Here is a 24237-nt window from a genome sequence, read left to right on the forward strand (position 1 = left end):
AATTATGTACACTCCCTCCGCGAAATAAAAAATAGCCTTCTCTGATTATCCTTTTGCGAGTTAACAAATCAAGGCGTCCGTGGAACTTTAAGCGAAACAAATCACCATTTTCCTATTTCTGATTTATGATGGAGTTCGCTGGAACGAGACCAGGGTCACAACAAAATGCTGTAGATGGTTATTGTAATAGCGGAGAACAGACGAGATGGTGTGAGCTCATACACTGACCTTTATCGCCCTCTAGTGTCAGGTAGCGCCACAAAATCACTTGAGTTGACAAAGAAAGCCAATTAAATCGGTCATTGTTTTACATTTGATGTTTTTTCTAAGCTGTACGGTTTTTAAGTGACATGGTAATTAGGTATTTTATGACATATATACCACTCATTCTTAAATGAGGCTGTTACACTTAAAAACATGCACAAATGCAGATTGTATGTTTTGCCTCAGGAACATCCCTCTCCCATATCCAGCAGTCTGCCACCACAGGGGACTTCGTCATGGGATGATGAGAAAACCCTGCAGTAAAATACACGCAGTACAGCTGCATTTAAGTCCTAGTGTGATGAACGGATACTTGCAAGACTGCATTCGGCTTGTATTCTGATCAACTCCATTAACTAAAACAAACTTCAGTCAGAGAGAAACTATATAGGCAAAATCCTTTATTTATTTTTTCTTCCAGTTAACATGTCGCAAAAAGCTGAACTACATTAAAAAACTGGAAACAGCAAAACATTCAGTACAGTACAGAGAGTGTAGGGAGAATAAAGAAACCTTGTGTAAAGAGAGAACATATCACACCGCTCAGAGATGGGCTGGCTCGTTAAATGAGCAGGTGGATCATTCACACGATGACCCTTCCATACAGACATGAACTTTCCATTGTCACCATTTGATTTTTACTTTGATCATTTGCATACAGTCTAGAGGAACACCGAGAAGCCAGACATGGATGTGATGGAGACCCCTGGGGGCCCCCGAATCCTCACAAAACAAAATACAGATGTGTCAGTTTAGCAGAGGATCGATGCCAAACAGGGTTACGCAGACCATAGACGCCGACTCCCATGACCTTCCCACACAGAAGAACGTGCATGGTACAGAGATGCGTAGCACGTAGAGCATGTAGTAGGAAGGGTCAGGCTGAAGAACGTGTGGACTGGTTCTGGCTGGTGAGGGACCACACAGGTGGGGCGTCCAGACTGAAGGTGCTACTGCCATACAAAACAGAGTAAACAAAACTAAAGACCCTTCAACCTTCCGGGACGAGGCTTCATTTCTGCTGCAAACGGGCGGCTTTGAACTTAGACACCCGCCTAACCGCTTCCTGGGGCGCCTCTGACCCCACCTCTTCTTGTTTTCTTTCAGGGATTGTGGGTAGGAGAGGGGGGGTAATGGTCAAGTGAGGAATCGAGGAGGGCAGTGGATCTTTCTCGATCACAGTCCCAGAGAAAGCCTGAAAACCGCAAAAATGAGAAGCACCGACTTCAGGACAAAAGAGACACTTACATTAAAATACAAGCACCCTCTAGTGGATGTATTAAGGAATTACCTCCACCCCCTTCATTACTGTACTGCAGTGTGACCCCCACCCCCTTCATTACTGTACTGCAGTACGACCCCCACCCCCTTCATTACTGTACTGCAGTACGACCCCCACCCCCTTCATTACTGTACTGCAGTACGACCCCACCCCCTTCATTACTGTACTGCAGTACGACCCCACCTTTACCACCACCCCCCTGTACTGCAGTACGACCCCCACCCCCTTCATTACTGTACTGCAGTACGACTCCACCTTTACCACCACCCCCCAGTGGCGTTCACTACCTCGAAGCGTCCGTTGGGGTAGAGGCTGATGGCAGCGTGGCCGTCGTCCTCGGGAACGGCGTCGCTGGGGTTGCCCTCCTCGTGGCTGTGGGCGCGGCCTATGAAGCCCCTCCTCTCCTCCAGCTCCGCCGCACTGCTCTCACTCGTGTCACTGCAGACGCTGTTCTCACGGCTGCGGGACTTCAGGATGGACTTCCTCGGGACGGGCTCACCGTTCACCACGTCCACAAATACCCTACACACACACACACACACAATATCAAAAATCCCCAGATTTTCAAGCTTGAAGTAACATTAAACCATGCAAAAATCTCTAAGAGTCAGTTTTGCATGTTCTGCCTGCAGCCCGTGGGGGAGACGTCCCTACCTGTAGACGTCAGCCGGAGTGGTGATCCGGTGGTGACCGTGGTGCTCGTGGGGGGCGTGGCCGTGGTGATCGTGGGGGGCGTGGCCATTGCACTTGGCGGTCTTCTTCTTCCGCTTGGCTTGTTCCTTCTGCTCTTTCCTCTCACTAAACTTCAGAGTCGTGTTCTTGCCCGTGTTGATTCGCACCTGTTCCATAGATAAAGGAAGAACGCTCACATTCACTCTCCTCACCACTGACACACTCCCTCTGTACACTCCATACTGTTTAAACAACAAACAAACAACAAACCAAACCAGAGCGTTCTGAACACTAACTTACTTTCTTTGGCTCTATAGTGTGACTGAAGTATATAGTTGGCAGTGCGCTGCGTTCTGCCTCGTCTTCTTCCTCGTCCTTATCCTGCCCGTCAACCGCTTGCCCTGTCAGGCCGTTGCCATGGCCCCCGTAGGAGACCGGATGCCCCGGCTGGACCCGCCCGTGCCCGTTGCCCTCGGCCACTGACCTCGCTTCAGCCTCCTTCTCTTCCTCTGATGAAGAGGAAGTGGTCTCCTCTCCGTTGGTATCTGTGCTGTCCAAACTGACAGAGAAAGACAACACGGACAAATCACTGCAAGGTCCCCCTCAGCTGCTGTGTGTAAGCGTTAGTGAGAGGCCAGACTCAGGGCTGTGTCTACGCCCAGCAGAGCTCCAAGCTCCAACCAGGATCACGTGTCTGGAGGTCAAGGGTACAGTTAGTCAAGAGTTCCACAAGTATGAGTAACTGTAGGGAATTAAACTAGTGAAAGGTAAGCAGTGCTGGTCAGGAACAGGGTGCTGTCTGTCTGACTGAGGAGAACTGGGAAACAAGGACTGTCCAGCAAGCCTGCAAAGACAGTGACAAAAGCTACAGACATAGGATTTCTCTCACACACACACACACACACACACACACACACACACACACACACACACACACACGTGAGTTAATCTCACCGGTCTCTCTCATCCTGCTCCTCCTCCAGACGCTCCAGTTCATCGAGCCGAGCCCACAGCGCCTCCTCAGACAGCTCTCCTCCACTCCCTCCACCCTTCCCATCTCCACACGCCTCCTCCACCTGCCCTACATACTCCTCCTTCGGCTTGGAGTTGGGCTTATGGGCCACGCGAGGCCTGCCTGACATTCACAGCAAAACAGGAACAAGTGTGTGAGGAGTCCACGTTCTGCAGATGTAACATCTCAAAAGAATTTTTGTTGGTACATGGTGATACTGTACACCACTCCTGTGTGTGGAGATACCTTTGGTGACCATTTCCTCTTGGTCTACCACCTCTCTAATGTCAATAAAGTCTCCTGCCATCTGGGGAAAGAGCAGATGTTTGCACACAGTGAGCCTTTATTCCCTTCTAAGGAAAACATGACAATTTCTGCTGAGTATGTGGGCTGAAAAACTTACATCTGTAACCTTTTCTAAATTGTCTGTGAAGTCAGCTCTGTCCTTAAAGGTCTTCATTACTTTGTGCAAATCATCAAGCTTTTTCTTTACAACTGGATAAACATGAAAAGTTGCAAATGTTGGTTAAAATGTGACATTCATAATTTTTTTATTGTGATACTTTCTGAAGCATAGTGTCATTTGGAGGTCAATCTATAGACCAGGGGTACTCAACTGGCGGACCGCGGTCCGGATCCGGACCCGAACGCAGTCCTGTCCGGACCCAATCTCATTCCTGATCAACTGGATATGGACCAAAACAAAACCGTAGCATTTATTTCAGGGCTATTAAAAAAACACTCCGTCACGAGTGTTACGTTCGCCACCCCCGCTCAACAACTTACGTTCGCCCCCCCGCTCAACAACTTACGTTTGCCACCCCCGCCACACTGGACCTCAGGTCACAGGTATCTGCCAAAACTGGACCGCGGACAAATTTAGTTGAGTACGCCTGCTATAGACCTTCAAAATGTCCAAACGCAGAATCCACATGGAACTCACGTGTCTGTCTGTGATGTACAAGTGTCTGGGCCTGCTTAGCCGAACACTTGGCAAACCAGTTATCTCCCAGGAGCACCGTGACCTCGTTGGTGTGCACCAGCGTCCCTGGGGCAAAGGCCAGAGGGCCAAACGGTACCTGTTATTTTCGAGGACAGAAAGTGTATATTCAGTGTATATTTGTATGTTTTTGCTTGACAGTTCACTGCAGCACTGCTCCTGTTAAACAGGACTTACACACCGCAGTGAAGAACCATGTAAATTAGAAAAGGTCACCAAGGTGGTGCTGTTAAACACTGAGCTATGCAGTTACGAGATCCCGTCAAGACAGACAATGAAACATATATGAAAACCTTTTATATACCATTACATCGTAGGTCAACTTATCAGGCAACGTGAAAAGACGCTCTTGCAGACTTTCGTAGTCTTTTTCCACTTTTTTCCTAACACACACACACACACACACGCACACACACAAATTAGGTCTGCTATAATATGACATGTAACTATTTCAATGCTCCCCTCCCACTTTAATAATTATTGAGTGTCATTATATAAATAAAATGCTTGGCTTTGTTTTGAGAAAAAAATGCAGGATACATTTTATGCTCAAACCACCCGGCTGACACTGTGAGGCAGGGCCGGAGTGGGACACTTTTTCAGCCCGGGATTTTCATGCCCAAATCCGGCCCAAAATTATTTTTCCCTCCCAATCGGCCCAAACTAGAGATTGACATGAGCCGGCCCATCGGGAATCATCCCGAATCTCCCGATTAGCCACTCCGGCTCTGCTGTGAGGCTAAACAGTATAATGAAAGGTTTCCTGAGGCTTGTTGCTATAAAAACACTCACCAATGTACCAGCTGATCTTTGCAATCTTTCACGACCTGTTGGCATAGTGACAGACACTTGTTATTTTATAACATCTGGGGTTTGGTTACACATGCACACACAAATATTTACATTTAAATTTTTTAATGTGAAAAAAACACAAACTTACAACCACAGCGTGCTGATGTTTTTTCGTGAGGTCAGTTCATTAACGGTTAGAAAAACCCAACAGAACTTCAATGTTCCAGTGGCGTGGTAAAACCCAAGTTAATATTACTTACAGCATCAGTTAATATTAGGCCTATTCACAGCTTTAGTTACAAACATCAACAATACATTTCTCCTCAAGTTAATCTGTTTTATTATATGGAATAAAGTAACATCGTGTAATTTATTAAATTGATATTCATAAAGATATTTCATAGAGTATAATGATATTTTTTTATAAAGTACATTATACAGATAAAAAAATGTAATTACTTTGTAGGTATCAAATGAACCTTTAGAGAAGGTACCCCACATGGAGGCGGCCATATTTAAAACAGATGTAGTACCGACTATCCGAAACATCCAGGCCACTAGGTGTCAGTATGATGTCTGTCTAATGTCGAAAAATTACACATTACGCCTTTAACTTATTTGAAGACCAACAGAACTTTATTTTAGGTTCTAGGGGTGGACATTCCAGGTTCAGAAAGTAAAACTCCTTCCCAGGCTTTTACTCAAGCTTGCTGGATTCTCTAATTAGTGCAAGCCGGGTTAAGTAGTGCAATCAACACAATCCAGGAAGCCTGAGCAAAATCTTGGTGAGGACTTTTACTTTCTGAACCTGGACTGTCCACCTCCGATAACCAAACATAGGTAGTCAGCAAACCCCTTGATTGTGGCCTTTAACGATTAGTTTACAACGTGTATCAAAGCAAAATCGACGAACTAGAGAGAGACAACAGGCAACAAAGTTTGGCCATCCAGGTGAAGCGTTTGCTGACCAAAAAATCAGCGTTCAATGTGGCGACCAGCTGGCCGACTACGGTCTAACTGCTGCTACGCAACACGTGACCATACGGAACTTTCTAGAAAACCTTAGCTGCGACGTCACCTTTCATGCTGTCTACGTTCAATATTGTGATGAAGACTCAATTTAACTTTACAAAAGTATTGGCCGACAATGAATGAGCTAAACGTATAGTATAAATAAATCACAGTTGTGGCAGAGCTGGCTAGCTACGGTAGCCTTGAGAGGAATATCTGTCGCTCTGCACGGTCATTTTTTTACCTTTCTGTTTTCCTCCTTTAACCTCTCCACGTCTTTCGAATCATTGCTCGTTTTCAATTTTCCAGCCATTTATATTCCACAGGCCACCCACGAGAGAGTAGAAACGATAGATATCCAGAACAACACTCAAGGGTTTGAAGTCCTATAGAAATGTTTATGAATGCCACTAAATATATTCCACCGGCCTGATCGTTTTTCAGTCATCAATAAAGCAGCAGAAACGATCCAATTCGAGATGAGGACCATTTCACCCTTGCATCCTACAAAGTCGACCTCTTCCAAAATTTCCTGTACTTGCTTTCTTTCGAATCTCCAGCAATGTCGCTCTGAACTTACGCCATGTTTCTCCGCCAACAACAACACCGTAGCGAACACGTGATGATACGCCAGACGGTACGCATTTGACGGTACGTTCAGTGCGAGCGTCAAATGGGGCACGCAAAGAGCGTACTGCACGCAATTATGGCGCATTTCCACTAGGGCCTGCTTGGCGCGGTACGGTTCGGTACGGGTCGATTCGCAACGGAACGGTACGGTCGCGTTGTGTTTCCATTACAATGGTGAACCACCCCAATGTGGGTGGAGTCGCTGTTGGCGCGCGGGTTGTAGTGTCGTGACATCATTTGTATACGACCACAACACCGGTCGACGCCCCTTAACACATAGCATTATTGTATCTTATTTATCTTTATCTTCATTATTGTATGTGGTTGCTCTAATTATTGATAATAATTTGGTATTACTCAAACAGGCTGAACACACCCTGCATAAAAAGCATCAGTCATACAATCAAATGAAATCAAACTTTATTATGAAATATAGATATTTAAAGTACAACATATGTAAATAATATAGTTATAGTTTTAAAAAAGTGCAAAAAGCAAATATATACGTATAGCTTTATATGAAATAAATATTTATAGTACTACAAGCAACATTTTGTGTGCTTTTACTGGCGTCTGTCTCGCATGGTGTTCACAAGTTCGCCAAGCACCCCGAGGAAAGCCCGGTTGAAGGAAACATTTTCCGCCAACTCCGCTCGCCTCGTCAGTGGAAGGGGAATCTTGAACGTAAAAAATAACAAATATTAAACACAAGCATTCCCGTGAAAGCAACAACAATATAGCGTAACTGCACAAAATGTGTAGCACGTCATCGCTGCTCATGCTGTGTTTATGGCTACAGCTAACTAGCAACTAGCAAGGCTAAGAGCTAGCTATTGTACAGTAGTGACTGTGGTGGTAACATTAACTACAAACACAGCTCTAAATTCCTGCGTTCACAATAGATGCGTTCATATTACGTTCATATTACATCTTTTACGAGCCTAGTAAAACTGTGAAATCACAATACACTCACCATTCTCCGTGGCCTCCAGCACCGACAATGTCCAGCACGTTTTCTCTTCCGTTACTGGCTGGCCGGTGACCGTATACGACATCCATTTGCTGGAACCATTTCCAGTCTTTGCGGTTTGCTCCGCTGCGTCCGTTATGGTCCTTCACCGCCCGGTAATCGCGTTAAGCTTTTTTAGCTTGGACCGACCGGCACTGCTGAACGGACCGCTGGTAGCCATGAGTGGCCATTAGCGCGGAAACCTCGCTAAAAACCTTTACATTTCTAGTGGCCCCGTCCAGTTCGCCCTGGATTTTTTGATCGCTGATTATTAACAGAAAGGTTTGTACCTCGGCGTTTAACCAGGGAACAGACTTCGCTCCTTGGGTTTTAAAAATGGCTGAGGAGTCCATAGCATAGCGGAGGAGTCGCTCTCCTTACACAACCTGTGACGACACTCCCTGGCCAATCAGTGTCATGCTGTTCCTCCACGTCACAGAACTGTACCGCTTCGGAACGGTTAGAACCTCGAGCGAGTCGGTACGAAAAAAGTACCCAAAGGGGCCGGCTCACAGGGTACTGGTACTAATGGAAACACTCACAAACCGTCGCGAATCGAACCGTACCGCGCCAAGCAGGCCCTAGTGGAAATGCGCCATTAGAGGAAGATCAGTGAAACTGCAGGACGTTATCTAAGTCATTCTCAATAATCCAACCTCGTTATTCTTCTTATATATTTAGTGAATGCACGAACAGACGACGACTAAAAAATACTCCTGCCTATGTACATAACAGTATGTGTTTATTTACCTAAAAAATTAAAAAGGTAAAACGCAAAGATCAATAAATCACTAAAACACAGATGAGACGAGTAACACAAACACGAATAAGCAAATTGACTACAAATAGCGCCAAAAGCAATTTCCTTGTCTGAACTATTTTTGGCAACAGCAAAAGGTTCACGTGTTCAATTCAATTCACAACGTGTAAAGAAGAGAAAAAAAACATGGGTAAAAACTCCTTCCTCAACAGTGACAAGTAGGCTACCTATGTATGATAATGTCATGGTAATGGACAATTTGCAGCATGGCGCTGTAACCACTAAATGTAATAAAAGTATAACAAAAGAAACGATTATTTGTATCCTAAGTTAACATTCTGATAACTAAAAATATGTTTTATAAGTGCATGTAACGTACTTATTACATACATGCTATACACAAGCTTTTATTTTGAAAAGTTGCTCAGCATACGCGGCTGTCATGTAGGTAGGGCAAGTAAGGTAAGGTAGCCAGGGTTAGCTAGCTAAAGTCATTTATTTGATATTTCAGTTAAATTATGAACTAATAAAGTCTGAACGTCAGCTTGGTACTTTTACCAAAGTTCTTAAAAACCCGTGTAGTGACTGGCAGCATAACAAATGTTTCTCACACAACCGTGAATAAGATTCAGTTGTTTTGTATGTAGAAATTTAGCCAAGTTAGCTAGGTTAAGTAGATAGTTCGCTAGATTCAATTGACTGATAAGTGTTCAAATTTCGGACACTCAGGCGGGAACTAAGATCGTGATTTCTAGCTAAATATGTCGCTTCAAAATTGAGTTTATTTTCAAAGAACCTCTTTTGCACGTTTCCTAAGCACAGCTGCGGTCTACACCGTTGCTGGCCATGAGTTGGCGCCTGAAGACGCTGTTGCCAAGGCTCTCGAGAGTCCGTACTAACGGTCTCGCGCTCGCCTCCACGTGCGCTCCCGGTCCACGTCTGCTCACGTGCGCGTCACCGTCGCGTGGGCACTCTACGAACGTGAAAACGCGCTCCTACGTTCAGTATCTCAAAAGGAAACTCAAAGGTCCACCAGCTCCTCCGTATGAGCACGTCTGTCAGGTTGGAGATCCCGTGTTGCGTTCGCAGGCGGCGGCTGTGGACCCGCAAGATATTTTGGGACCGGATGTGCAAAAAGTAATTAAAACCATGATCAGGGTAATGCGCACACTGGAGTGTGTGGGACTCAGCGCGCCGCAGATCGGTGTGCCTCTGCAGATCATGGCTTTGGAGTATCCAGAGAAGATGCTGGCGGAGAGCACGCCTGCTTCCATTGAGGCACGTGGCCTAGTTTCATTGCCCCTGAGGATATTTATTAATCCTCAGTTACGCATCCTAAACGGGCAGGTTATCACCTTCCAGGAGGCTTGTGAGAGCATCTCGGGATATTCAGCCTGTGTGCCACGCTACACTTCTGTAGAAGTCTCAGGTAAAGTCAGGATTAATTGACAGCAACATGCATTACATCTAAAATGTACTGTACTGTATAGCGATCTGACCCTATATTGCTTCTCTCTAAAGGACTGAATGAGAATGCGGAGCCTGTTTGCTGGGAAGCGAGTGGCTGGCCAGCGAGGATTGTACAGCACGAAATGGACCACCTCAATGGAATTCTTTACGTCGATCGCATGGACAGCAAAACCTTCAGTAATGTAAATTGGGAAGAATACAATGAATAGCAGTTCTAGTGCACTCCACTTAAACGTTTGATCACATTTGCTAGATACCATTGAGTTTATTAGAGGGTAATCATAAAGACATCTTGGGCATGGATGTGCAAACTGGAGTTCATTTTCAAGGATGTGATGCCCTAAATCCAGAGGCTTTCATCTCAGTCTGTGAAGGTGTACGCCATCCTGCGAGTAATTTAACATCTCATTTTTGGCTGTGAAAATAAAGGATGTTTTGTGGATAAAAATATTGCAGTACTGCTATGTAAATACATGAAAATTAAATATTATGTAAATTACCACCACTTTTGGGGAAAAATGTTTTTGTACTGCAAATATTTTCACTGCTCTAGTGTTATACAGATATACAAGTACTAAATGCATGGTGTAAACATGACTTCCTGAGATATTTTCTGCTCCCAGATCTCCCAAAGGTCATGTTCACATGTACAATGATTGAGCAGTCTCGCCCCATATTATCAGACAGGGTTGGTCAGCATTACAACAAACTATGATACCAAATGAAAACTTTAAAAAACAAACAAACAAAAAACAATACATTGTCAAGAGTTTAAAACTTGCTCCAAGGTTATTTTGGAAATTCATACTATTGTCACCAGACTCACACAACTTTTAAATTCTCCAAATCTCACCCATAACCAGAACCTTTGTAGGCACAGACCGGGTCTGGTTCCAGCGTGTGGAAGCGTTTGACCTGTGCTGGGTAATGTAGAGCTTCTGACACAAATATGATCTTTCAGTAAGTTCATGAATACATCCTGTTTCATTTCAGACATAGGAGTCAAAAAACATACCACACTTGCAGTTTATTGGGCTTTTAAACCAGCAGGCCTTGCAGTACTGGAGACAGCAGTACTTGCACAGGGTGTACACCTCAGCACCTGCACATTTTGTGCAAACGTGTGAGAGCCCCTGTATTTTATGGTTAATGAGGCACTGCTCATCACAAGAACGAGCGTGGAAGACCTTGCAGGAAAGGCAAGCAAAGTCCGGTTTGCTAGAGCCACAGCAGGCGTGTAGAGGCATGGGTGTGGGCGTGGTCGTGGGGGCACTGGGAGGCTCTTTGTTCAGTTCCACCAGGTATTTGACAACATGGTCAGCTCTCTGACAAACCTGTGTCTCTTTACATAGATAATCATGAGATTTGTTACAGGTGTGGCAGACCACGTAAACTGGAGCTTCCGTAGAAAGACACAAGTGTCTCTCTGGTGATGGAGTCGCTGTTCCTTCTCCCTGAGGTGTCTGCAACATTCCTGTAGACTGTACATTGTGTCTCAGACCTTGGCACCTTCTGAAATCGTCACACAGGAAGTCGTGGATGATGTGACAGTTGTGGCACACCACGAAGACATTTGCTCTGGAGTTGCTCACGCATCCGTGTGTCTTTAGTGCATCTTTTGGGGGCTTCTCCGAGCTCTGGCTGCTGTCGTGTGAGAGCTCGTCACCTCTGCGCTGCTGCACATCATATACGTCATGGCCTTGTCCTCTGCAGATCCTAATTTCAGGACAATCCACACTATGAACGTCTTTGCATTGCAAGCTCCGATGGGCAGACAAGTCATATGATTTAGAACAGCTACACACTCCTTTTTCCCTTCTTGAAACATTTGGTTGGGAATCTAAAGCCATCTTTTCTTTATCAGATGTTTTTGTAGGCTTCTGGCCTGACTCTGTCTTCTGAGTGGGCGACACCTGGGGCTTTGGGCTGATCCGATAGGTCATTGTTGAAGCACAGACAGTCTGAGCTTTACCTGAACTTTCATCACTCACTCTCTCTGACTGAGAACAGTTACCATGGGACATTCTGGGTGAAGGAATTTCTTCAGGAGGAATGTAAGGATAGTTGGGTGGTGCGGTCATGTGATCATTCTCGGGCTTCCACACAGACTTTGGATCTTCATCCGTGTAAATATCTAGATCAGACGTCTCGTGTTTTGAGGTCTGCAGTGCGGCCTCTAGCTCTCTCCTCGCCCTCTCCAGCGCCACCTCCAGGCAGTGGCCGTGCCTTCTCTCTTGGACTAGCCGGAGCTCCCCCTCTACGCCGGAGCCCAGAGAAGGCGCTGCACTGAGCAGCAGTCTGCACTCCACGGCAGCAGTGAAGAAGGCACAGGCCAGCTGCAGGAGGGCACCTGCAGGGGGCGCTGTGGAGCTCAGCTTCAGCTGCTCCTCCTCACCTGCTCCACCCGGCACGTATCCCAGCAACCCAAACAGCTCTTTAGCTTGCAGTGATGTCAGAGCAGGCTTGATGCAGTGTGTGAACATGCCTGAAAACATCTGAAGAAGATATCCAATAAGTTCATCCTTAAGAACAGACGCTACAGACTTCATCACAAAGCACTAAAATACTTGGTAAAACGTTCAAGGACAGCACATCAATACGAGGCTTTCAGGCACTAACCACACTTGATACAAATGACCTTTTTACATGATCAATATTCTCTCAATCACAACAAGCAGACATAAAGGGCAAGAGAAATTGCTCATGTGACATTCCAAACAGTCTTATAAAGGACAAAAACTGGCATACCTTCACAACCCTGTACTCCTTGCGCCATGGGAACAGGTAGAGATTAATAGCCGCAAGCTCCAACACCTCAAAGGCCTTAGCCAGTCTCCCCAGTCCAGCCTGCCCCGAGATGACTGGCAGAGCCTGCAGTGAGGTTTCCATCACTGATAGCGGGTCTAAGCCACGCTGGGAGTGGGTGTCATAACTGCCTTTGGAGAGAAGCCCCTCCACCTCCGAGCTCAGCTCTTCGTCTCTGCACACTGGGCTCCAATAACCTTGTTGAATCTTTCGTTCCAGTGTGTCCCGATACATCTCTAAGAGACGACCGCTCATTTCACCAGTTGCAGTGCTCATCCTAAAAGTAGGACACAGGTGATTTTAAAAAACATGTTAGGGTATAGGCAGTAAATTGTTACTGATGATTAAAATAGTGTAACAAATCAGTTTATGACTAGAAACATTACTTCACTACATTGAAAAACTATTGTCTGTATAGCTAGATCATCAACTATCCATCAACTCCCGCCGCCTACCTGATATATAACTGTATTTTCGATTAATGTAGTCAGATAAATAGATCAGCGTTCACTACTTCACCGTTTGAACTGCCCAGTCTAGCCAAGCAGCTTCTGGCCAAACGAAAACGGAAGCGGCATTAAACTAATGCAGAAAGTTGGGATAACTAAACGGCCTAAATACGTGAAGCCAACGCACACACCATAAAAGTATCTAGATAAATGTGTGGCTAGTTACCTACACACATTTGCCTGGTTGAGTTATTTTCACTAACGTTACCGTTAGCTGGCTGTTCGCTAACTTAGTCGATTAATCGACATGGTCAAATCTCGACAGCCGACAGATAGTGAAAATCAGTGAAATCATACACATTTAAACAACATAAATACATTAAACAGATTAACAACCTGCCGACAAGTAGACTTTATTTAACGTTGTCGATCCAACTTGACCTCTGTTAATTATCTAAATGGTTTCACGAAAAATACGTCCAAGATGACTAACGTAATGTTAAAAACTAAAGCGAAATCAAAAACTTTTTTGACACAACTTCCGCAATAGACGTCAGAGCAGCGCTCACGCTCATTTTCTGTGAGAAAGCTTACAAAATAAAAGCTGAAAACAAATTGACGAATAAATTGTTTCTTTTAATATATTTTTATTTTGATGTATTTACAATTAAGTCAATTATTATATATATAAAATAAAAATGTCTCATCCTTCCAGCTAGTGGTTTCACTCACTCAGAGACTGTCTAGCAGAGGCTGAAATGATGGTTGAAAATACCAGAGCCTGAAAGAAAGACTGAAACACCAGGGTTGTTCCAATGGTGATATACCTGGAGGACATATATATATATATATATATATATATATATATATATATATATATATATATATATATATATATATATAGCTGATAACCTTATTACGATAATCTTAAGTAAATCTAATATATGTCAATAATAATAATTTTTTTTAACTTTACATACAAATAAGCCATATGACACCCACCCAACCACCCACAAACTCTTAGAAAACAAAAATAAATAAACAAATTAGTAACAATAATAATAATAATAAATTGTAGTAATAAATAAAAACATATTTAATAATTAAATAAATAAATAATAATTAAAAAGGGCAGCACACTTGTTAACTGTTTATCATTGTTTATCCTTTAGGCATTGCTAGTTTGGTCTTTTTGGTCATCTATGTACGCGAGAAGGGGATTCGAGATTTTTCCACATTTTTCAAGTTTCTCCTCACGTTCATATCTGATCTTCTCTGTGTACTAAATAACTCACTAAGCCAAGTTTGATATTTAGGTAGAGTTTCTTTATTCCAAACCAGTAAAATTGTCTTCCTGGCTATCACCATACCATATTGGATTGCTTGTATAGTCATACAGCTCTATATCTGATGACCAGCCTAAGATGGCAACAACTTTATCCAGAGAGAGGGGGATTTTATATGCTTTGGCATAGCAATAAAACACTTGTAACCAAAAATGATCTAATTTAGAACAGGACCAATATAGATGAGCTAGGGTACCTTCTTGCGTCTTGCATTTAGTACATAGAGGAGACACATCTGAATATATAGAATGTAATTTTGTTTGGGAGTAGTGTAATCTATGCAGTACTTTGTACTGAATTAACTGATAACTTGAATTTATATAATATGATTTAATACTCTGCAATGATTTTGTCCAAAGGTCCTCTGATAGCCCTATTCCCAAATGTTCTTCCCACCGCTCTTTCAAGGTTTGGGTGGATGGAGTGTCCATTTTTTGAAAATGGTCAACAAACCCCTACTGTCTGGGTTTAATGTCAAAAGTGAATAAAAACTATTCTGAGGGCAATATATTTCAAAACCGTCAATGTTGGCTCTGACAAAACTACGTAGTTGTAAATATCGAAAAAAATTAGATGCAGGCACGTCAAACTTGAGTTTAAGTTGAGAAAATGAGACAAAAGTACCATCAACATACAATTTTTCTAAAGTAATAATCTCTCTTGCTTTCCATATTTGAAAAACTTTATTTGTTAGCAATGGGAGGAAAGCATGGTTATAAGCAACAGAGCAATAATACAGGTTTCAGGAAGAGCAAGTACTTTTTTGATTTGATATCAAATCTTTACTGTATTTGCTACTAAGGGATTCTCCTTCATAATAGGCCCAAATGGTTTTCTACCTGCAAATAACAAAGATGGAAAAGAAGCACCTGTAATATTCTGCTCTACCACGCTGGGGTATCAGCATGGGTTTCATCCGGGTAAGCATTATTCCAGTAAGTTAGTACCCTAGCATTTGCTGCCCAGTAATAATACTGAAAACAGGGTAAGGCTAGTCCCCCTACATCTCTCTGCATAGATGTTTTTTGGAAATGCTATGTACTTTGTATCCCCAAATAAAAGGCATAATCATGGAATCCAAATTCTTAAGCATGTTTTTTTTGTGTAATGTTACTAATTTTTGATAGTAACAATGACTGACAAGCTGAACAGGATCGTGCAAGAACAGTACTTTTTAAGCAGATCAGCATTTAAGTTCATGTTTAATGGGATTATTTGATAATGCAAACCATAGAAATTCACCCACACATTTTTATTTGATTTTCATTTAACACATTTGTCACTTTTAAAAAAATGATTGTTGGTTTGTTTTGTCTCAATCTCTAGACCCATGACATTGTAGCAATGCAGACTGCTGTCCATCCTTATCGCCCGGTTTTTCTTGGGGATGATGGCAGTGATTTCTTCAAAGTCTGCTTTGTAAGTATTAGATAAATTGTACAATTGGTACAATATATATATTTTTTCAACCTTCTTCCTTCAGGGAGGAGACTGCAAAGTCTACGTGCCAGGACCAGCAGACTGAGGGACAGTTATATCCACCAGGCCATCAGAGCTCTGAACTCTCTCCCTGCTCTCCCTCATTTCCCCACATTTACACACACATAAACTGTAGACCCTGCCTTCAGCCACAATCCAAACTTTCCTCTATCATACAAATGCACTCCGGATTACACAGGTTTTAACTTGATTCATTCATATTTCTCCTTATAAAAAGCTACGGACAAACCACTGTGATTAGCACTCGCCACTTTATTGCTCTAAAAGCGATGCCATACACGGTATCAATCACTCACCACTATTATTATTTTTGTACCTAGTATTAGCATTATATATCTTATATTTTAAATCTTGTGTTTTTATATTAAACCAGTGCCTGTCCAGTCTTTTGTTACTGTAAAATCTCGGGGTATAAGAGAAATGCAATTTCAAAACTTTGTATGTCTTGTACATTTGAAGCTTTGACAATAAAGTTGACTTTGACTTTGACTTTAGGTTCACATTGAAGACATTATTTGCAAGGATATATTTTACATTATATTTATAACCTTTTTTTCAGAACTCAGATGCCGTTGCAGAGTTCACCAAGTATTGGCTGTTCTACCTGAAGACCAGGAACCAGGTTCAAATGTCCTGCACCTAGACCCATCCAGCATTGGTATCACTCTGGAAGGAAACATCCTTATGAAGAAGACTGCAACCATGCTCAAGCTTTTTGCTTTTGGACTAATCTACAACCTTCATTCGGACTATCCAAAAACAATGAAGAACACTTGGGTTCATTCAGAGGGCGATGCTGAATCTGTGAGTAGGTCTCCTGAGCCCAAGTCTTCAGAGTTTGAAAAATGCATTTTTGCAGTAGGTGTATGCTACAGGCATGTTCAGATGTTGTTGGATATTTGATTGCATTGTAACTTTTGTGCATATTTGCAATGTGAACAAGCATCTTACCAATATTTAGTCAGTTAAATATTTAAATGCAGTTAAATACTTTTATTTGTGGGATACACATACATTTATTTGTGGGATACACATTTGTGGGTCACTTATTATCCAAAACCACCATGTATACAACCTTTTATGTTCTAATGATTTTTTAAAAGATTTGTTCAAAATCATTTCCAAAACTGGATGGTCTCAGTTTTGTCCCTTTATAGTTCAAGGATAGGTACTTGGATTGCACATGCAAAATGTTCATTCCAATGTATTTAAACATCAGAACTCAGTCATCCATGTTGTGTTCAAAAGCTTTTAAAGCACTAAAAGCTATGTTGGACACTTGAAACCTGTGTGTGTTAAGAACATGAAACATTAATGGACATTGTATTTTGTTAGTAAAGTTCGTAACAAAAAATAGTACTACAGATTTGTTTTAAGTCTTATTTTAAATGTGGATGTTTGCTTTGTAACACTTAATGTACAAATGTTTTAGTAGGGCTGAGGTGGTCTGAATTTTATTTATAATTGTTTTTTCTTAAAATAAAAAAAATATTGTGGACTAACAAATTATAAGGATTTGTGTTATAACAGCAACAAGCAAACATTTTTATATCTATGCAAATATATATGTAATATTTGTAACTTGAATAAGTAATAAATTCAGAGTTATTTACCGTTAAGGAGTGGTTACATTTATAAGTTACATATGGCCCTCTGTGGGCAACGATTATTCTGATGTGGCCCGCGGTGAAAATGAGTTTGACACCCCAGATTTAAACCCTCAGATCCTCCAGTGCTGCACGCGCAGCCTCGCGGCGTGAAGCACTGTTCGTCTGCACTACTGTGGCGCTGCAGAAAAAGAGACTGTGGATTGCGCTCATTTGATCTCGCACGCTACGAGACTGTTATTCAGTTATTAAGTCTATTGTATCCATCTTCACTATGGAGAGTAAAAATGTTTCTCTGCCAGACTGCCACTGCATCTTCCGGTATGACGCCTCCGGCGCTATAATAAATGTTTTCTTCATTTTTTTACTTTTATACTAAACGTGCACTTACCAAGACAAAATATGGCATTATAATAAAGCATTATAATTTGTCTTGAATAAATGATCAGGACACAGTCAGGTTTTATCACATTCATCTCAACACGAAGATGTGTGTTGTACCGGGATCTGTGACCCGAGTCAATCAATTTATGTAAACAACTCTAAAATGACGATTATTTGTGACGTAATTTAGAACTATTACCATGACGATTAAGAACTTCATTAGAGACAATTTCACCAGCAACCAGAAAAAACAATTGGTGAAGGATCATGTCGGACTGCAGCAAAAGGCATGATTAACGGACTTTTCTGCGCAAAACTGTTGGAAATGAGGGGTCATGGTAAATCAGGTTGTTTGATATCAGTATATTCATTAATTTCGAACTTGATGCGCGAAAACAGTTTTAATGCAGGCGTCTTAAAACTCATCCCAGTCTGGGGGGTATTCCAAGAAGCGGGGTTAACAAACTCTAAACTTAACCCTGAACTCGGAGTTGTCTTACCCCGATCTGACATACTCAAGAGTTTTCGGTTCCAAAACGGCGGATCGGAGTTAAAGTAATCAGGGTCGCTCAACTCTGAGTAGGTTGACCCAGACAGAAGCGCGTTCACGCATAACTATGAAAGGCATTCTTAATGGAACGCAGATAAATAGGATTTATCATGGACTTAAACGCGAAAATCAGCCGAACATCGTATTTCACACCACTGTAGCGTGAAGTATTAATGACTGCGTATGCAGAATATTTAGATATTATTAAACGTAAATGTAATACTGCAGTAGCTGCTAGAGAAAGGCAGTCAGCATGTCAAAAAATTGCCAACAGAGTTAATGCGTGAGTGAAAATGATATTTTTATATTTAGCAGAAGGGTGCGATTAAATTATTATTTTCTCCACCTTTATAATACTGTATTGAGTTTTTAAATATTTTTTTATTGAACACTTACTAATTCCAGGTCTAATCTGAGTGGTGTGAAACACACATGGCATCAGATAAAAATGAAGTATAAGAATATTGTACAAAGTGGTATGGCTGTACATAACTATATCTTATTCTTAAAATATATTATAAAATATATTTATTTACAGGAAAAATGAAATAATGAAACATAACAGTGAATTTGACTGTAATGTATATTAAAAGGTTACAGGGTGGATGGTGGGGTGGGTGGTGGTGCATGATTTAATGTGGAAAGCAGTGATTGCAGATGGAGTCTCTGACAACTCCACCATCTCTGTTGTCACCCACATGCATGTAAGGTTCCTCGTCTGTGGGCATGTCAGAGATGGTAGGCTGTTGCTCTTCCTGGATGGTTGCAATGTTGTGTAATACCACATATGCCATTATTATGTGGCACGCCCTATCAGGGGTTACTCTGAGCCCCTTCAGGCACTGGAACCTGGCCTCGAGGATTCCTAGGGTCATTTAAATTCTTGCCCTGGTTTTGCTGTGGGCCTGATTGTAGCGGGACTGTGGTTCAGGACAGGTGCAGGATCTGAATAGGGAGTCATAAGGTAGGCCTATAGGACAGGCAGGGATACCCTCTGTCTCCATGAAGGAGGCCATCATGTCCTATAATCACTCTAGGGTTTGCAATGATTTAACTATTACACTGCATGTGAACAACTAGCAAAACTACCGCAGGCCTACTCTGTTCAGATTTGTTGTACAGTGTGGAATCATACACAGATCCTGGACATCTGGCTTCAACATTTGTGATGAGGTGGGAAGCATCACATATGATCTTGATGGGGAGAACGGTCAGTTACAAATAGCTACGTTATTTTTGTTACCATTAAAGATATGTACATTATTCATTAAGGATTATAAAGGTTAGTACCTGTACATTAATCAAATCAAATCAAATCAAAGTTTATTTGTATAGCGCTTTTCACAACACATGTTGTCACAAAGCGCTTTACAGGATTTAAAAGGTTAACAATACTATGGGTCCAGAACCCTAATGAGCAAGCCAAAGGCGACAGTGGCGAGGAAAAACTCCCTATGATGGTGGGGATTAGGAAGAAACCTCGGGAGAACCAAGACTCAAAAGGGAACCCATCCTCCATTGGGCGGCCCGTTAACACACAAATTACACAAAATGCAGACAAATACACAAATCACACACAAATCACACAATCAGACTAAGTAAAGGTAAAAATGAAAGTTCTGGGTTTTGATATTGTCACTGTAAATGTCTGTTGATAAACGCCAGGCTTTCATTCCATGTCGGAGCAGCGATGCTGGTATTGTAGGCTCCGACTGCAATGTTACTCTCCAGGTGAACCTCGGAGAAAAGATACGAGATGTAGTAACTATGTAACAGATTAATCAAAGGCCAAACTAAACAGATGAGTCTTTAATCGAGTTTTAAACAATGAGACTGTGTCTGAGTCCCGAATAGAGGCAGGGAGATTATTCCACAATTGTGGAGCTTTAAAAGAAAAGGCTCTTCCACCTGCTGTGATCTTTTTGATCCTAGGAACAGTTAATAACCCTGCGTCCTGAGAGCGAAGTGAACGCGCTGGGTTATATTGTTCAATAAGTTCACTAAGATAGTCTGGAGCTAAGCCATGCAGCGTTTTATATGTTAATAAAAGTATTTTATAGTCAATACGGAATCTAATTGGCAGCCAGTGTAATGACGATAGTACGGGACTAATGTGATCAAACTTTTTAGTTTTTGTTAAAACTCGTGCTGCTGCGTTCTGAACCAGCTGGAGTTTGTTTATCGATTTACCAGAACATCCAGCTAGGAGACTGTTGCAATAATCTAAACGAGAGGATATGAATGCATGGATTAGTTTTTCTGCATCACTAATATTTAATATGTTTCTAATTTTGGCAATGTTGCGCAAGTGAAAGAACGCTACCCTAGTTATATTATTAATATGTGTATTGAACGAGAGATCTGGGTCTATTGTGATGCCCAAGTTCTTTACCTCTGCGCTGGGGGTTATAGTAAAAGAATGTAGATTCAATGCTACATTATGTATCTTGTCTCTCGCAGCCCTAGACCCAACTATTATTAATTCTGTTTTATCGGGATTTAGTGCTAGAAAGTTACACGCCATCCAATGTTTTATCTCTTCTACACATTTCTCAATCTTACTGTTTGCGCCTAAATCATCGGGTTTTGCCGATAAATATAGCTGAGTGTCGTCTGCGTAGGAATGGAAACTGATGTCATGCTTATGCATAATCTCGCCTAAGGGTAACATGTACAGTGTGAATAGAAGTGGTCCTAGGACTGTCCCTTGTGGGACACCATATTTAACCTGCATAGATTTAGAGGTTTTATTATTAACACTTACACATTGGAAGCGGTCAGTTAAATATGATCTAAACCAGGAGAGTGCGACTCCTTTAATACCTACCGTGTTTTCTAGTCTATCCAGCAGAATGTTGTGGTCTACAGTATCAAAAGCTGCACTAAGATCTAACAGTATAAGGAACGAGACAAGCCCATTATCGGCCGATATTAGTAGATCATTCACTACTCTGAGTAAAGCTGTTTCAGTGCTGTGGTTTGGTCTAAATCCTGATTGGAACTTTTCATGGATACTATTTGATTGGAGATAGTGGTTTAACTGATTGGAAACTGCTTTTTCTAAAATTTTAGAGATAAATGGGAGATTAGAAATAGGTCTATAGTTAGCTAGAATCTGCGGATCGAGATTCTGTTTTTTAATCAAGGGTCTAATTACGGCGCATTTTAATTGTTTGGGCATGTAACCTAGGTTAAGGGAGGAGTTAATCATATTAAGTAAGGGCCCTGCAATGGCTGGGAGTAGGTCTTTAAATAGACGGGTTGGAATTGGGTCAAATATACATGATGTAGGCTTAGACGAATTAATCAGTGTTGTGAGCTCTTTTTGCGATATAGGATCGAAGATATTTAGCTCAGTAATATTTTTGGATGCATAGTTACTAATAACTAAACTACTGGGGTTGGATTGGAGGTTAGGCTGCGATGTGTTATGACTCTGTAGTCGGATATTATCTATTTTATTATTGAAAAAGTTTTAAAATTCATCGCTAGTGTGTGTAAGTGCTGTGTTAGAACTAGTGTCGTTGATATTTCTTGTTAGTTTAGATACCGTCGCGAAGAGAAATCTAGGGTTATTCTTGTTGTTTTCTATTAGTGTTGAATAGTATGCGGCTCTAGCTTTTATTAGGGCATGTTTATATTTGACTATGGCGTCTTTCCATGTGATTCTAAACACTTCTAGTGAGGTGGATTTCCATTTTCGCTCCGCTGCTCGAGCTGCCTGTTTTAGAAGACGAGTGTGTTCGTCATACCATGGTGTAAGCTTTTTCTCCCTAATTAATTTTGTTTTAATTGGCGCTACACTGTCTAAGGTATTGCTGAGTGTGGAATAAAACTGTTGTGTTGCCTGTTCCAATTCATTGGGCTGCAGTGGCATAGTGTTCGGTAGCTCTGGCAGTAAGTTTATAAATGTTGCTGCAGTGTCGGATGTGATAGTGCGCGTGGTTTTTGTATGGCGCATCTGATGTACATTGTATAAAGTCATTTCATATATTAGTAAGGAATGATCTGAAATGGCATCATTTTGGGGGATGACTGCCAAATGTTCTATGTTTAATCCGTAAGTAAGTATTAAGTCTAAGGTGTGTTTACAGCGGTGGGTAGGCCCTGTCACATTTTGGGCTATACCAACTGAATCTAGTATGAAGTCGAACGCAATTTTCAGTGGGTCTGATTCATTTTCATAATGAATGTTGAAATCACCCACAATTACAAATCTCTCGATGGTTAAGACTAGTTCCGAAAGAAACTCAGCAAATTCCTGAATTAATTAATGCTATGGATGAATTTTCATGTTCTAATGGTGCTGGAATAGGTAGCATATGTAGGTTCCATCAATACAGCCAATGACTCTAGGAAATCCTTAAAATGTAAATGGAGTGAAGTTCGTTATATATTGCCTCTCCTTTGCCTAATTTCTTTATTGTCCGTGTGAATTAAAGACAAACCAATGATGCTGTGGAATTCCTCTTTGATGTCCATAACTGGCTTAATCCCAGGAAACGCCACAAAACCGGGCACTAGTCATTTTAATGCCGGACATAGTTTTCGGACAGACCGACATACAGTAGCTTTGCTGACAGATTCCACATCTCCTACACTATAAAGAAAACTTCCACTAGCAAAAAACGAAGACCGATATATAACAATCTGGAGAGAATTTAGGGCTGATCCGCGATGTGTAATATTTGAAATGTTTTTGTAATAATAAAGTTATTGATGTAAGTAATGGATTGTGCTGAAAACGATAACGTTCATAAAAAAAAATCCGAAAATGATAGTAGGCCTATGTCTATTCGGGGTTTTATAAGGCGTTCCCGACGAAGAACTCAGCGAATAAACTGAGTTTCAATATCCACATGATCTTCGAGGAAAGGACACGTCATGATGACGTGTTTGTAACTCTGGGTCAGGTCCAAGTTAACCTGCCAGCGAGCAGGTTAGCTTCAGAGCATAAGTTGCTATAGTAACTGACTCCGGTTCTCTCTAAGCTCGGTTTCTGGAACGGAAAACTTCGAGTTTCCGTGAACTCTGAGTTAACTTACCCGGGTTTTCTCGCTTAACCCGCTTCTTGGAACACCCCCCAGGGCTCCAGACTGCGACTAATTTATTTATTTATTTATTTATTTATTTATTTATTTATGTATTGTCATTGTAAAAATATCCCCCATTTTCTTTTGAGTTTGTATGTTAAAAGTTAATCAATATGCTGTATCTCCACTCACATGTTCGTATCTGCCCATCAACAAATGCGGGAATCCAATCACGTGACTCGCTTGTTAAAAATAGCGGAGACAAAAATATCGGATTATTTCACACGTCTACATCTCTGTGGGAGCGTAAGAGGACACACTCCTTTATAACTATACATAGTTTTAAGTTAATTTTAATGGGATCAAAAGTCACTCATATGCATAGGCTACTAGGAAACTTGGTAAAGTTCATTTCATGTTCGCATATTCGCAATTCTTTCTTCAATAACTAAGTTAAAAGTGCCAAAATATGCACATTTTGTGGACATTTTTGTGTAATAGACCTTGTTTTATGGTCTTGTGATCAACTGTAAGAGGTAGAAATAGGTAGGAGTTTGTTGTTGTTTAGGTTGCACCTAATATATATATACAGTATATAGCTACAACTTGTTTTTATCTTATGAAGGATCGTTTAAAGACGATTAAAATTGTTGCAGAAAAA

General features: G+C 41.6%; 2 protein-coding genes across 4 annotated transcripts; one reads left to right on the plus strand and one right to left on the minus strand.

The window, feature by feature from the left end:
• Positions 1-648: 648 nt before the first annotated feature.
• On the minus strand, positions 649-13709 carry uri1 (URI1 prefoldin like chaperone). 3 transcript variants are annotated; one of them, XM_076985367.1, is made up of 11 exons: positions 6278-6661; positions 5023-5057; positions 4535-4613; positions 4174-4309; positions 3634-3725; positions 3477-3537; positions 3173-3353; positions 2519-2777; positions 2201-2385; positions 1834-2068; positions 649-1459 (listed from the first exon to the last, which is right to left on the minus strand). In XM_076985367.1, the coding sequence occupies exons 1-11, from the start codon at positions 6344-6346 to the stop codon at positions 1277-1279; spliced, it is 1515 nt and encodes a 504-aa protein (XP_076841482.1). In that variant the 5' UTR covers positions 6347-6661; the 3' UTR covers positions 649-1276. The 3 variants fall into 3 exon arrangements, 1 of the variants encoding a protein (XP_076841482.1); XR_013123033.1 differs by lacking the exons at positions 649-1459; positions 1834-2068; positions 2201-2385; ... (4 more) ...; positions 4174-4309; positions 4535-4613 and adding exons at positions 7637-12397; positions 12651-12984; positions 13553-13709 and having other exon boundaries at positions 5022-5057; positions 6278-7340; XR_013123034.1 differs by lacking the exons at positions 649-1459; positions 1834-2068; positions 2201-2385; ... (4 more) ...; positions 4174-4309; positions 4535-4613 and adding exons at positions 7637-12397; positions 12651-12984; positions 13163-13381 and having other exon boundaries at positions 5022-5057; positions 6278-7340.
• On the plus strand, positions 9279-10111 carry pdf (peptide deformylase, mitochondrial). Its single transcript, XM_076985378.1, has 2 exons — positions 9279-9861; positions 9954-10111. The coding sequence occupies exons 1-2, from the start codon at positions 9279-9281 to the stop codon at positions 10109-10111; spliced, it is 741 nt and encodes a 246-aa protein (XP_076841493.1).
• Positions 13710-24237: the final 10528 nt, after the last annotated feature.

This window comes from Brachyhypopomus gauderio, chromosome 2 (assembly GCF_052324685.1).
Source record: "Brachyhypopomus gauderio isolate BG-103 chromosome 2, BGAUD_0.2, whole genome shotgun sequence".
Lineage (NCBI taxonomy): Eukaryota > Metazoa > Chordata > Actinopteri > Gymnotiformes > Hypopomidae > Brachyhypopomus > Brachyhypopomus gauderio.

Coding starts and splice junctions, on each gene's coding strand:
- pdf (XM_076985378.1), top strand. CDS start 9,279: ATGAGTTGGCGCCTGAAGACGCTGTTGCCAAGGCTCTCGAGAGTCCGT. Junction 9,862..9,953: donor CACTTCTGTAGAAGTCTCAG/GTAAAGTCAGGA, acceptor TTCTCTCTAAAG/GACTGAATGAGAATGCGGAG.
- uri1 (XM_076985367.1), bottom strand. CDS start 6,346: ATGGCTGGAAAATTGAAAACGAGCAATGATTCGAAAGACGTGGAGAGG. Junction 5,058..6,277: donor TAAAGGAGGAAAACAGAAAG/GTAAAAAAATGA, acceptor CTATGCCAACAG/GTCGTGAAAGATTGCAAAGA. Junction 2,069..2,200: donor ACTCCGGCTGACGTCTACAG/GTAGGGACGTCT, acceptor GTGTGTGTGTAG/GGTATTTGTGGACGTGGTGA.